Source organism: Plasmodium inui (genome assembly GCF_000524495.1).
Source record: "Plasmodium inui San Antonio 1 unplaced genomic scaffold supercont1.16, whole genome shotgun sequence".
NCBI lineage: Eukaryota > Apicomplexa > Aconoidasida > Haemosporida > Plasmodiidae > Plasmodium > Plasmodium inui.
The window spans coordinates 545,855-560,271 of record NW_008481850.1 but is presented as its reverse complement, the minus strand read 5'-3'; the positions used below and the strand labels follow the sequence as shown (position 1 = coordinate 560,271).

The following is a 14,417-nucleotide window of genomic DNA, read 5'->3' as shown; positions in this document are numbered from 1 at the left end:
TAGACTGATTACTTTATTCTATGTAGTGTAGACTTAATTATTTTTCCTCTTTCTCGTAAATATGCTTATTTCAGCAAAAAGGAAATTAATTACGGGGCGCACATTTGTGAGCTGAATAATTAGTAATTATTATCATAAAAATTTAAATGAATTATATATTTTATTTATTCGCGTGTCTAAGTTAACCGAATAGATATGTATACTGTAAAAATGTGCTGCTCTGTGTGAATACTATGAATAGAAATTATAAATGAATTGTAATTTTAATTGTTACAAGAAAAGCAATTATGTTGCCCCCGGAAAAATAATAGTTGCAAAGGATTTCATGTAGTTTCTTCATATAAATGGAATGAATTCCAAAGAAAAAATTTTTTTACACCGATTTTCATTAAAAATTATTTGTTGTTTTTACATTTTATTCTGCGCGTAGTGCATTTTTCTCTTTTTTGATGCAGTGGGCACTAGATTAAGAATTGTGTTTTTAATTAAAAGTTTTTCTTTTCCTCCACTGAAATTATATATTATGTTAAATACAGTTCACGTATATTTTGTAATGTTCCGGTATTAGTAATTAATTATTTATTTTCAATCCTTTGCGCATTATTTGCGTCGTTTGCGCGAGGTAGTATATTTTCGCACAGAGTTCATTTATTTAGAGAGCTCCTACATCAACATTGTATGATGTAATTAACCCGATAATATATAAAATGTACACAACTCAATATGTTCCTTGATGTGTTTTTTATTAGGGATATTTATAAGCTCCCATGGTGTGTTGTAATGCATGACATTATATTAGTGCTTTCATCGTAATCTATGAAACATAAGAATAGCTTAGTTGGTGTAGTGTTAATTAGGAGTATAGTACGGCTGCGTGAATATATTATCAACTATTAGAATGTTGCAAGAGTGAAATAATATTATGTAAATATTTGAACCGAATTTTGTATGCATTACCGTCCGTAGAATTCGTGTCCCCTTTGTAGCAGTTGCATTGGATAGCCCCCTTTATATGGAAGTTTTTATTTTATACAATATAGTAAATAAATGGATGTATGATTAAGAGTCATATGCTAAACATTGTGTATAACCACCCCTCATCATCCTTTATGAACTAAAGGAAAGAAATAATAAACACAGACAATGAAGAATATCCTCGAGGGTGATTCCTGAGAAATCTAATATATTGCTACACATTATTTAAAGTTTGAATTAATTGATTTATTGTAACTGTCTTCTGAAGTATTTTTCTTTTATGTTTTCCGTTGTGACGGATCTAAGTATATATTGTCATATTTTTTGGTGCACAACCAACAGCACTTACCACGTAATGGACGACTTAGCTATTTAGGAAACATATCGATTTTTATAATTGTATGCATACATACTGTTGCATGTGTACGGAAAGAATTTTTTATGTAATATTTATTATTATGATTGCACTCCTTCCTTATGGTAATTACGGTTTCTGCGATATTTTCGCATTACGTAATATATATCTGAAGCGTCTTCTTTGGATAGGAGAGTAATGAAATTTTGCAACTTTATAGTGCGTTCTCGAGATTCTCAGATTTATTTTACACCTATAGAATTTGCCGACATCTATGAAGAGACACATGAATAATGATATAGAGCTGTTCTCAAGACGATATGGTGAAGACAGTATCACTACTCAGGGAAAAAAGTAGGAAGGAAGCGAATTAATTACTAAGAAGAAAGAAGTCAGCCTTGTTAAAATATTTTCTAAAGGGATCCTTTCGCAGTTATTCCCGATGGGACGACTCTTGTAGAAGGTTCCCCTCTATGCCTACGTTACACATGTGCGAAACGTTGTACAGTATATGTGAAAAATCAGATAAAACTTATTAACTCCACGATTTCGCATTACCTAGAAATATATTTCGCTGGACCCCTACAGATGTGAAGATGCTTAAGATAGAAAAACAATATAATGCTTAAGAGAAGGCCTTATATTTTGAATGAGTCTTATTTTTTTCCTACTCTAAGAATGTTTGCCAGAAATTGGCATAGAAATGTAAATATTCTTTTTTGTTATCTCTTTTACAATGAAGACACAGCTGTCACCATATTTCCTATAAAGATAACATAAACATCTGAAATAGAAAATTCTGGTAGATGCGATAAATACTGAAGTATGTTATTTTTTTTATGTACTAAAAGAACCTGGTATAAACTGATTACAGATTTTTCTTTTCTTTTGGGCAGTGCGATTACTCATATTCTAAGATTACTTTTGAGTACTAATATATGTATGCAAGAATATAAATTTAATTACGGAAAAATGTAAGAACAATACATTTTTTTGGGAGATAATAAATTATTTAACATGGCAATTTTTTCTTCTTCTGATTTTCCTTAAAACGAATAGCAGATATGTTCCTATTATAAATTTAATTTTTTCGAGTAAAAATAACGTCGGAATATTTAATATTCAATTACAGACACAGTTGGAAGAATGAACAGAATAGGAACATTTTCACTTTTTACGTAATGAGGAAAAAATGGGCTGAAGTGGTCACCTAAATTTACATTGTGATGGATTTAGAAGTAATTGAAAATTACATGAAGAATGATTTTTCGCGGTAGATAAAAGTTGTTTTATAGGAAATGCTATTCATTCCTCATTGTGTGGCATTATTAGGACCATATAAAAGCAATGCTATTTACTGTTTTTTTTCCAGGTTGTGGTAATATTGTGGGAAGCATTTAGAAAAGTATTCCGTTCACAGAGTTATGTATAATATTGACTTTTCAAAGAAGGAAAGTATTCTGAGGAAAACTAGACGGTCATGAACATTTTTGAGTTCGATATGATCTCAAGAAAGTTAGAAACTGGGGTGTATATGATTTTTCGGGGGAAAAATATTACTTATATGTAGAATTACAAAACAAAGGGTGGATACTTTAAGTATGTATTTTAATATGCATTGTACGGCAATTTTCTAGACCACAGAATAAAATTAAGCATTTCATGTTGTAAAAAGCGAAGTGATATGCTTCTTATTGGTCCGTTGGAATTTGGAAAATTTTTATCATTGAGCGTACTATTATTCTATACACAATGTCCTATATTGTTCTAATTCAAAGACTGTATTTATGAATTTTAAGTGTTTCTTTTTTTTTTTACAGTGTTGGACGTATTATAAGTGTCATCTATACTAGGTTCAGTATCGAAAGATGTTAATTTTTATTCGCTTTCTAAAATGGGTGTGCAGGATATGTATACTATGCGGAGAACTATCTGAGTGTATTATACAGGAAGATGCGTGTACAGAATAGTCCCTTGTTGTATCATATCATTTTAATAAGGTAGGACAAGGTGGCTGTTCTAAATACAGCAGAAGGTGTAAACTTTCCTATTTTATTAAGATGTGCTTCAAATATATTCTTATGTGAATCACAGGAAAATCATGTGAATTGGATGTAAATGTTTTTTACTTAAAATGAGCACTTATGTACTGTAATGACTGATTTTTCCTTTCACCCTGGAGAATGTCCCTTCACGATATTTCCCTTTTAACATAAAATTCGAAAAGTTTAATAGAAATATAATCCATAGTGGTCAAATCAGTAATGTGTGGGATTTATGACATATCAGTAATACTGAGACTACAAAGAAACGTTGCAAGAGAATTGTCGCAGACTTATTGTATATATATGACATAAGGGTAGAAGACAAGAAGATAAGAAAACTTCAGTGTCCACAATACACATAGTGCACATATGATAAGGGGTGGGAATTTCTTGAGATTAATAAGGATCCCAATCATGTAAAAACTGTTATAACAATTTTTTTCTAGAATAAGCAGGAGGATTCACGTTTAGGTTTTGGATTCTCATATCTCAAGAGCACTATTGACTGATGCGAATTGATCTGCAAGAATGACTCTTGTAGAAAAACTGTAATTGCGTCACACGTATGTATCTAGTTCAACTACTAGTATGTCCTGCTCACACTTATTTGAGGCATTGTGATGTATATAAAACTGATCGACCCCCTCAGGAGCATTATTATGTGGACACTGCCGATGTCCCTGCACCCTCTTATGTGAAGACTTCAAGATAGAAGGATTAGTGTGCCACAATGTAAAGAACATTGCTGTACATCAATATATTACTACTCCTTCCACTTAGGTGAAATTAGGAACAAGTTTCAGAAAATATAAAATAACAATAGGAATTTTCAGAATACATTGTTCATTCTGAACAATTGTGTAAATTTAGATACCACGTCCCAGAGGAAGTACACTACACCCGTGCTAATTATGCGCACTCTTCGAAAAGGAAATATACGAATATATTCTTTTTCAATCCGGAACTACGACTTCACAACGTATTACCATAAGTGCACATTCTCAAATTAAATAAAAATTCTGTTCTAATTTATAGAAACAAGGAAAAAAAAAATACTATAATCTTCGGTACCCCCCAAAATGAATTGTGCACAACTATTTATAAAACAACGTATATTGCCTAAACACATATATGCTTGGTATGTTGGTAGTTTCTCGTCTCCACGAACCAATTACAAATGTCGTTTGCACATGTAGAACTATTCATGATACATATTTTTTAAAATTATTTTTACAAAATTTCATTCATATTATGTGAATTCCTATGCGAAAGCAATATTTATTGAATAAGAGTTTTTTCCATACCTATGTATTTCTCCTATTGCTATGTCACCCGTGTTAACTACTAAAAATGAAGAAGACGTTAGAAAAAAAAAAGAAGAAAGAACTATAGTACACGAACGATGGGAATATGACAAGAATATTATTAAAAACAAAAAATGAAAAAAAATTTCCTATACCCTCCTTTTTTTCTTATCGGCGTTGTCTATTAACCCTAAATGGAAGCAGTGCAACAAATAAAACAAATAAAAGTTATTTCTATTTTGAACAGTCCGCCCACTAGTCCTCTGTGTACGCACTTGAGAAAATACTCATGAATTAACATATAGACAATATTAATAAGAACTTCGAGCGCTTACCATATTTCACATGTCCATTCTAATGGAAATTTTATATCACGAAACCTGAGAAGTATAGTGGCTCACAACATTAAATACATTCTCTAGAGTTTCCTTCCTATGTCCAGGAGAGCAGATGCTACATATATATAAAAGCTGCTGAATATTCTCCCATCTAGGCCACAACCCTCCTGAAGGCTGCAGGTGCCCCAAGGAGGAAGCACATACAGGAGCTGCTTGAACACAGAACTTAACGAACGTGCTGGACTCTGATTATACGACATGTAAATAGCGACCTCATGAATGAACCACGCATCGACTTCCTGGAAATCGGATCAATCCATCATTTACTACTAACCACCATTCTTGTTAGTGTAATGTATTCAAATATGATGATTCAGGAAATACACGACACGAAACAGATTTCATGCGCTTCCAAAATTTTTTAAGGAATGAATTTTTATCATATTATGGCAATGCTATATAGTAGTGATTTTCCATCTTATGGTTTGGCCTTTTACGATAATATGTAATAGAATTCTGATTTGGACAAAACTAATTACGATAAATCGCACGATATTACAAATCAGAATAGTGATGGCAACTCCGGATTTAACATTCACGAAGTACCTTTCGAAGTGTAGAACTATGAACGGTGTCCTTGTGCACAACTCACAAAAACGTTTTGCACATCCTTAAAGAGAAAAGATGGAGAGCTTTAATTGGTAATAATAAATCTTCAGAAAGTCATCGCCTGTGGCCACTATCCTATTATACATATAATATTCCCCTTTCTAGAAGAGACTGTTACACTCATTTAGGAAACAGAAGGTTTCAACTCGGTCAGATGTAAAGGACACAATAATACGCGCAGATATGATGTAAACAACGCTTCTAGGCGTTATTCTTTCAACATACCTCTTAATACACTGGATTTACATATACGTGTTATTAGTTTCATTCATTCCAAAGTGTTCTTCTCTCAGCGCAAATTACTTCGCGATTATTAATACATATATGAAGTACTATAGGAGCATTATGTATGTGCACATATTTCAAGCACCTCAGGAATCTGAATTAAACATTACAGCGTCCCAACTTTAAGCAATTTTTACCAATAAACTGTGAAACAGGATGCAGTGTTCAACACGCTGAAATCCCTGAAATATGAGACACAAGCAGCTGATGCATGGGTACTATATTTAGGAACTTCGTCTTCGATTTCGGATTCTATCGCAATAGCATAAATTTATTAAACCACAAGGATTCCAACATTTTTCTTGAAAATCTGCTTTCCCTCTAAACACGGCCTAGGGAACTCATTAAATTTTTCCGAGAGCTAAAAGCAATAGCCAATGCAAAATATGATCGACCTTCTCCTTATGTCCCTTATTTTTACTGTATAGCCCTTAGCCAGAATCCAACTATTTCTAGTTATACATCAAGAATTCATCACCAAGAGCAGATGTCGTGAGTAACTTCCTATTTTATGCAACTTACATCTTCGACTTTCAATTTCCGAGGAATGGCGCAAATCGTTAATTATTCCTGAACAGAATGTATTACGTGCATCATACGCCATCATATACCTGCATAAACCTACATGAAACCTGTGCGTGTATTCTTCCTTTATTCGTTTCCTCCCCGCTCTACTGCAAGTGCTTGAACGATTCAGTTACGCAGAGTAACCTAGACTGTCCCAGATGCTTCTGTGTGTTGGTGATTTTATCAGCTCTCTCTTTATATGTATAACTTGCATTGAAAAAGAGTGCTGATAGTATAGGATGCGAATTCATTTTCGTTAACATAAAATTCTTTGAACCTCCAAATACATCTTTGAACGAATTCAGCTATGCACACTTTTCGCATTTTCCCATTTTTGGTACATAGTTCTTTGGTGATTCCCCAGATATTTCTGAAACCATTATTCATGCTTTGTTTTGCGTAACATGAAAGATGAGATGGTGTCCGATCGTACTTGTAAGAGTCCAACCTATGATTCCTATAAAATACTGAACTCATTTTGTTAGGATTTATACTAACCAATCACAAAAATGAAATTCTGAAATCTTATCCATTCGTATTTCTTACGCGGCAATCCTTCTAAATTCACTGCTTACTTGAACATGGCTAGTGTCTTGTATTATCACAAGACAGAATAGATATCACTCATATGGCGTTCATCAATCCGATTGTAACTCTCCCTGTCCATTACCATCTGAATGTAGCATTTAACTATATAAAGATTCTCCCCGTATTACTTATGATGTAAATATTTATGTTCATACGTATGGTGTGCTCAAATTGATACTATATAAATATTTAGTTGCTGAGTTGCACCTTCAGATACGCATCGTTACAGTATTATAGAGGTAATTTCAGGAACGGTTTCAATTCTTTTCCTAGATATCTCTCCTCTTAATTAATCATCTGTGGCAATAAAAGTTATCTATATATATTTGTTGCATATTTGCAGAAATGAACCTGTTACTTCGTCTGCTTCGGTGCAGAAATGACTTGTACTCCTGTGCGTGTAATAAATCATCCTCCAGAAACCTCTACATAAATTTGAACTGATCATTAGTACTCTTAATATGTGCAAAAACAGACCAACTACTATGTGTACACTTATGTGGCCTCAGAGGAAAAAACATTTCTATATCAATTAAAATAACTTCCCCCATGAAATTTTTTTCGTTTCCTGCTTCAAGGATCTGTATTGTAGTTCTTAGCTTAATGTAATCCATATCAGTTATAAATGTCTGATTTCACAGGATGTTGTGGCAAATCAAATCTTTTGAAATTGAGAATGATCATTTATTTCCTTACAAATAAATTCCTATATTTGTATTTTTTCTATTATCTCGACAAACAGTTTTCGTTTATTTTGTATACATGTATATGAACATGTAAGGATGTAAAAATGGCAGTGGACAAAAAAGATTGAGATTACACATTTTAAAAAATCAGAGACAGGTTTCTTATGGCAATGAACAAAGCTGTTAAAATATTGGTTTCATATGAATTTGTTCTTTCATCTCCTTTTTATGTGTACCTCTTAAATGTACTGTGTTATAGATATATTTTCTCCTCCTTATAGGAGACATCTTTAGTTTTCCCTGTGTGTGCATATTTCGTTCAACCTCCAATCTTGTCAATTTTTTTCTCCTAATCTGTGCGTGTATGTACATGTATAGGCACTACCTCTGTCACACCTGACTTTGCGCTCTCTTACACTTCCTACAACATAAAATTCTTTCGGTAACGTCCGGGTCGAATTTATTTGACCTTTTTAGACATTTTGTGTATCCTGGTACTCTGCGTAAAAAAAAAAAAAAAATAATAATATATTGTTCTTTTACTCCTACTAGTTGGAACTCCCCTTGGGGGTAATGCCGATTGGCGATTTTTTACTTCATTAGCTGCTTTTATGTGCGAGCTCTATATGCACAGCTACAGTTACCTTTCTCGTTTCATAGCCCTTGCAGAAGCAGTACAGGTATGTCATTATGCTCGTGAGGAAGAACATAAATATGCACCTGCGGAAGCGAGAAGGGGGTGGGAAAGACAGACGGTTAAGGTGGCAGTTAACTGAGGAAAAGTGGATTCCACGCACTTTTATGTGGACGCATTACACACACGATACTGTGTTAGTTGCATGTGAGAAGGGTTGACGTCACGAATGGATGCACATGCATGTGGAGCTCCCGTGTGCACTGCACATTTTCCATTATTCATATGGGTCAATGCACAAATCAGGGCATCCTTTTTACTGACATACATAAAAAAGAACGTGAAGGGGTCGCTTAACAATACGGATAATTTTGAACACTCCATAAGTTGGTCCTTCTTCTTCAGCAGTTGTTGAAACATATTTTTTAGGAACTCCATTTTGTTCCTTTTTTTTCGAGGAATGGGTTTATAAAACAGATTTTATTTGCTTCTTCTTATTTTTTTTTGGAGAATTGCTGCTTTGTTTAGATATGTCCGTAAGTGCTCACTTCTGTCGATCTCGTTGAAACGATTATGGGGACTCACTGAACCTCTCACGGCAATTAATTGTGCGTCGCGTCAAACAATTTTCCTTAATTTTTACGTTTCGACGTATGAAGGTAGAAATGTATGTACATGTACGTGTAAGGATAAAATGTACAATCTCTTTGGATTTTTTTTTTTTTTTTACGAAAATTTGGTAATCTGAAAAAAGAAAATAAAATAAAAAATTCTTAACACTCTTGTGACACACTTGTGTAGCACGATTGTAGCGCACCTGCAGCACATTTCCAGCCCATTTTTTGCGAAAACGGGAGGGAAACTAAAGAAGGTATACAAACCTACTTGCAACAACTTGTTTCATTGCAGGGGTGAATGTCTTCTGCACGGAGGCATTTAACAAACCTCGTGCCTGGGCGTGGAAGTTGCACATGTGCCTGCCCCTCTGCAAATGGCACGAGTTAGGGGACCACCTCTCATAAGAAGAAACCACGCGCTCCATCGAAATGGGAAAATTTCCCCATAACTTTAGTCAAAACGGATTTGTGGCCTTCTTCTGCATAGAAAGTTTTCGGCTTTTTCTTTTTTTTTTTTTTTTTCTTCTTTTGCAGTGTACCTCCTAAAGTTATTGCACCACTTTGCGTTTACGAAATTGTTTTTTGGGAAACCTCGCAAACCAAACGAGCTCCACATTATATGCACTTAAAAAAAAAAAAAAGTTTACACGTATACATGAGGTAAGGGCGTCACGATGTAGAGGCCAAGTAGGGAAAAAAAAAAAAAAAGAATGTATAAACATACCTGCATGTTGACTTGCTTACATAAGTGCGCGCTTGCTTGGTTACTTATGTATGCTCGCTTACTTACCTATGTATGCGCGCGCCTGGCACGCCACGCCGCGCAGGGGGAGAGCTAACCCCCCCCTTGCGACAGCCATTTGGGGGGTGGCTCAGCTGAAGTGGGCTCACCATCATGCTTGCTCACAAGGGTAAGAGTTGACACAGGTAGGTCGCATACCAGTCGCGTGGAGAAGTATATATGTAGATATACACCTGTTCACCCCCCTGTGAGTGCATCCAAGATCAGGACAAGAGAATGATTGCTCCAAATATGGGGGGAGACCACATTTTGCACCCCTCTCAACACAGTTTTATCCCCCTCTGAACAAACTTCTATCCCCCTCGCAACACGCCAACATGCTTAACGCCAACATGCTTAACGCCAACATGCTTAACGCCAACATGCTTAACGCCAACATGCTTAACGCCACTATGCTTAACACCACTACGCTTAACGCTTACTGTACTGCTTCCTCTTCCTTGCCTTCTTCAATCCGTACTTCTTCCTCTCCACCTTTCTACTGTCCACGGTCATAAACTTGAAGGAGCGGAAATAAGGCTTTATTTTTAGCGACAAGTTGTACACGATGTATTTTACGAGGGCGTGGAATATGGCCACACTCTGCCCAGACAACCCCCCTCCAACGACCTTTGCCACGACGTTGAAATGTCTGTGCATGCACAGATGCAGTAGGGGGCTGAATATTTTATTTATGTTAAAAATTTGGTATTGCAGGTACTGATATCCATCCCTGTTATTTATTATCAAATTGTTGTTTCCCCTTTGGAGAAAAACCATAGCTACCGCTCTTTTTTTTTTCCCGGAAAATATTAACTTCTCCTTATGTGTTTTTCTGCTTTGATCAAAGGAGAATTTCTCCAAGCCTCCATTTTCAAACATGTACTCATATTCCTCCTTAATGTCGCATAGCAAATTATACAAATCGTGAGACATATATTTGTTCATAATGTCTTCATGAGTTGGCTGGATTACGTTGGCCATGTTTTCTATCCTATCCATGGTTGTTGTTTTGCTTGTTTCCTTTTTGTTTTCCTTCAGGAAATTGTTCAAGGTTTGGTTGTCTTCTGCCCCCCCTGTATCCTCACCGTCCTGGTTTAGTTTGCCCTTCTGCATGGACAAACGAGAGCTGGGAATTTCCTGTTCGTTTGGTTGGCTCCCCCCTGACTGATCTCCTACCGCATGCTGTCCCCATGACGGCTCCTCCCCACCCACGTACGGCTCATTCTGGAACTTATCCCGGTACTTCTCAACCAAGTCGCATACAACTTGGTAAAAATATTTTTTCAGCCCAATGTTGTAGCTGCATTCCGTGGGCATCTCCACGGGTATTTCCTCTATGTACTGATAGTTCAAATATTTGGTAATTCTGTCGAATTCGTTCTTGTTATGCAGGTTGTAAATGTCAAAGCGAAACTTGCTAATGTTGTTGACGTAATTGTCCATGTAGCTCCCCTCGTCGAATAGGGTGTCTTCAAAATTCAGCTGAATATGTTTTTCTCTCTTATCATATGTTAATAACTCCTCATCACAGTCGCTTATTTTGTGTATATATTCTACCTCTTTTTCGTTTATCAAATCTTTAGTTAGGTCTACTATTTTGTCAAAATCTTCTTTGCTTTTTATGTAATCGGTCAGATTTCCGTCCTTGGGATCTGCACCTTCCGTATCATCCAACTTTTGTAATTTTTCTTCGCTCTTTTTTTTATCACCCTTAACTTGTGCTGTGTTCTTTTTCCTTCTTCCCCCCTTCTTCGTCCTAGCACCAGAGATGCCATCAGCGTCCCCTTTCTTGGGTTGTAATTTTTCCTTAGCTCTTCGACGAAGTTCCTCTATTTCTTCTTCTGTGAATACCTTCTTTTCTTTCTTCTTAACATTTGTTGCTCCACCTTTATCTTTTTTCTTTTTAAAAAGGGAAAAGTTTCTCCTCCTCTTGTAAAGGGGATTACACCCAATGGGTTTATAGCAACTATTTAAGAAGAGGGTGTTTATCAATTGTGATGGATTTCCTCTTCGGATGTCCATTAGTCCACATGTTCGATCTTCTCCCGTTATCTTGAAATTACCTTTGCAGTGTTCCCCGTCCAGCCGTCTCCTTCTTTTCGCATACCCATAATTAAAACGTCCTACACGGCTTATTCCTTGGCAGTTTGCATTCTTCACATTTTCAGCCTTCACGTGATACAGGAATGTGCATAACAGAATTAATATAATTGTGTTGTTATTCACATGATATACAAACATATTTTTGTTTCTTCGAGCTTTGTTTCTTTACTTCCGCATCGCCCTCCTCCACAGAACATTTTTCCTTTCCCCCCCCAGGTTAAGAGCCGTGGTGACTATGCTGCGCTTATGCTCATTTAATGCCATGCATGGATATAGGCATGTACGCGTTTATGTGTACGCGTATGCCTCTGTGCGAACCTCTTAAAGTGCCTCGTATTCCCTTACTTTAGAATCCATAGTGTAATTTATTTTATTTTATTTTTTTTTTTTGGAATCCCCTTTTCTACATATAGCGCACAGATAAACAGACTGATCAGCTAAATGGGGCCAAAAAAAGAGGGAATAAAACGAGGGAAATAAAAACAGGCAACAAAAAAATCGAACACAAAATTGTAACGGAGGCAAGCTACAAGTTAGCCAATTTTGTGTCAAGGGTTAAACCCCTTTTTGCTTCAACGCATGATGTGAGCATGTGGAAACATATGGCAACCTTCACTGTGTAGTTACAATTTAAGCAAATTTACACGCTACTTCTTTCCAAAGCGCAGAAGGCACTCCCTTCTTTTTTCCTGAACGGAGGAAGTGACAACGCACTATTCATCGCTTTCGTGTGTGTGTGCAGAATGGACTAGCTCTTTTAATTTCTTTTTAATTTTTTCTAATTTTTTTTTTTTACCAAATTGGCATTTTAGGTATGACCCATTCGGGCGATTTTTCAAACCATTCATCCATTTTATGAACAGCTCCCACTTTTAGAAGCGCTCTTGGTGGCGAGTTTAAAAGGGGCGGACAAATAAACGAGTAGGATGGGCAAATGCCAACCATTTGAGGAGCCTGAAACAATGCGTTTCCACAAAATGGTGAAAAGAATTCTTTGTAAAACACCAAAAATAGTCTATTATATAAAGACACAAATGGGTTGCAAAGCGCCGACAAGCGCGCATTTAAATGGGAAAAAAAAGGGGAATTATCACCGCTTGGATCAAATGACGTTTAGTCCATTCGATGTGTCGCATAGGCAGCTATTTCCGCACGAATAATTATTTGCATATCTCAAATTAGTCCAAAAAATGTGCACAATGTTGTGGTGCCCGCCTAATTGTGGAATACACACAAGTTGGGATCACACCACAGGATATTACATTTAAAATAGGCCCTCCTAAATCTTTTTTAAAAAAAGAAAAAAAAATTAATGAGCAAGGACGGTTTTCGGTTCGCGTCCCCCCTATTCCCCATTAAATCACATTTCTCACGAATCCTTGAGAAACTGTGCATATCCTTTAGTTTCTATTTTATCCACGAGAGAATAGTCCCCACTTTCTATAATCTTCCCTTGGTGCATGATATGGATAAAATTTGGCCTCAGCAATTCCAGTAGCTTCTTATAATGAGTAACTATTAAGAAGGAATTCTTCTCATTGGAAAAATTCGTAATAACATTGGATGTTAATTTGAAAGAGTCTACGTCTAAACCGGAGTCCGTTTCATCTAGGATACAAAAGGAAGGCTTCAATATTAGCATTTGCAAAATTTCATTTCTTTTTTTTTCCCCCCCACTGAAACCGTAATTAACAGGTCTATCTAAAAATTCCGAGCTGAGTCCAACTTTTTTTATTTCTTCAATCATCAAGAGGTCAAATTCGGTGGCACTGATATCGGGTTCGTTTCTTTGTCTCCGATGGCTATTCAAAGCGGCTCGTAAAAATTCATTATTTTTCACCATTGGTAATTCCACAGGGTACTGAAAGGCTAAAAATATGCCGCACAGTGACCTCACATTAACAGGTAATTCATTTAAATTGAGTCCCTTAAACTTCATAGTACCGCTTGTAACTTTATAATAGGGATGGCCAGCTATTACTTTGGCTAGCGTCGATTTTCCTGAGCCATTTCTCCCCATAATGGTATGTTTTTCGCCTAAGAAAATGGTAAGATTTATTCCCTTTAGTATTTCTTTTCCCCCTTCTACTTCCATTGCATGCAAATTGGTTATTTCTATTAAGGGCATTTTTTCATTCCATTCTGGAGACTGCGTAATAACTTTTGATTCGTCATCTAAGTTTTTGAGCAAAGACAATCTACTAGTGTCCTCGTTGGAGTTGTCCATATGTAGAGCCACATTATTTCTTTTTTGCAACTTTTTAATTTTTATTTTATTCAACAGAAAAAGGGGTTTCACTGTATCTGCTTCTCCACCCTTTAACAAAAAAACGTTTCTTACTTTTTGCCTAACTCGCATGCACTTCGTCAGTTCAAGGAAAGTAACCACTGCACATGCAATTACTTGCCACTTCGCCGTTCTCATTTTTAGAAGTCGCCCTTCCACACACGTGATCTCGCATGGGTA

The 14,417-nt window shown here is 36.0% G+C and overlaps 4 protein-coding genes across 4 annotated transcripts; all 4 read right to left on the bottom strand.

Moving 5' to 3' along the window:
• Positions 1 to 6,733: 6,733 nt before the first annotated feature.
• Positions 6,734 to 7,015, bottom strand: C922_03722 (hypothetical protein; the record flags this gene model as incomplete). The annotated part of the gene is made up of 1 exon (XM_008819311.1): positions 6,734 to 7,015. The coding sequence occupies one exon, from the start codon at positions 7,013 to 7,015 to the stop codon at positions 6,734 to 6,736; it is 282 nt and encodes a 93-aa protein (XP_008817533.1).
• A 1,257-nt stretch (positions 7,016 to 8,272) lies between these two features.
• C922_03721 (hypothetical protein) lies at positions 8,273 to 8,884 on the bottom strand (the record flags this gene model as incomplete). The annotated part of the gene is made up of 3 exons (XM_008819310.1): positions 8,273 to 8,311; positions 8,457 to 8,532; positions 8,775 to 8,884. 3 exons carry the CDS (start codon positions 8,882 to 8,884, stop codon positions 8,273 to 8,275), a joined length of 225 nt encoding a protein of 74 aa, XP_008817532.1.
• Positions 8,885 to 10,276: 1,392 nt separating this feature from the next.
• On the bottom strand, positions 10,277 to 12,088 carry C922_03720 (hypothetical protein; the record flags this gene model as incomplete). Its single annotated transcript, XM_008819309.1, has 1 exon — positions 10,277 to 12,088. The coding sequence occupies one exon, from the start codon at positions 12,086 to 12,088 to the stop codon at positions 10,277 to 10,279; it is 1,812 nt and encodes a 603-aa protein (XP_008817531.1).
• A 1,077-nt stretch (positions 12,089 to 13,165) lies between these two features.
• C922_03719 (Fe-S cluster assembly ATP-binding protein) lies at positions 13,166 to 14,375 on the bottom strand (the record flags this gene model as incomplete). The annotated part of the gene is made up of 2 exons (XM_008819308.1): positions 13,166 to 13,235; positions 13,324 to 14,375. 2 exons carry the CDS (start codon positions 14,373 to 14,375, stop codon positions 13,166 to 13,168), a joined length of 1,122 nt encoding a protein of 373 aa, XP_008817530.1.
• Positions 14,376 to 14,417: the final 42 nt, after the last annotated feature.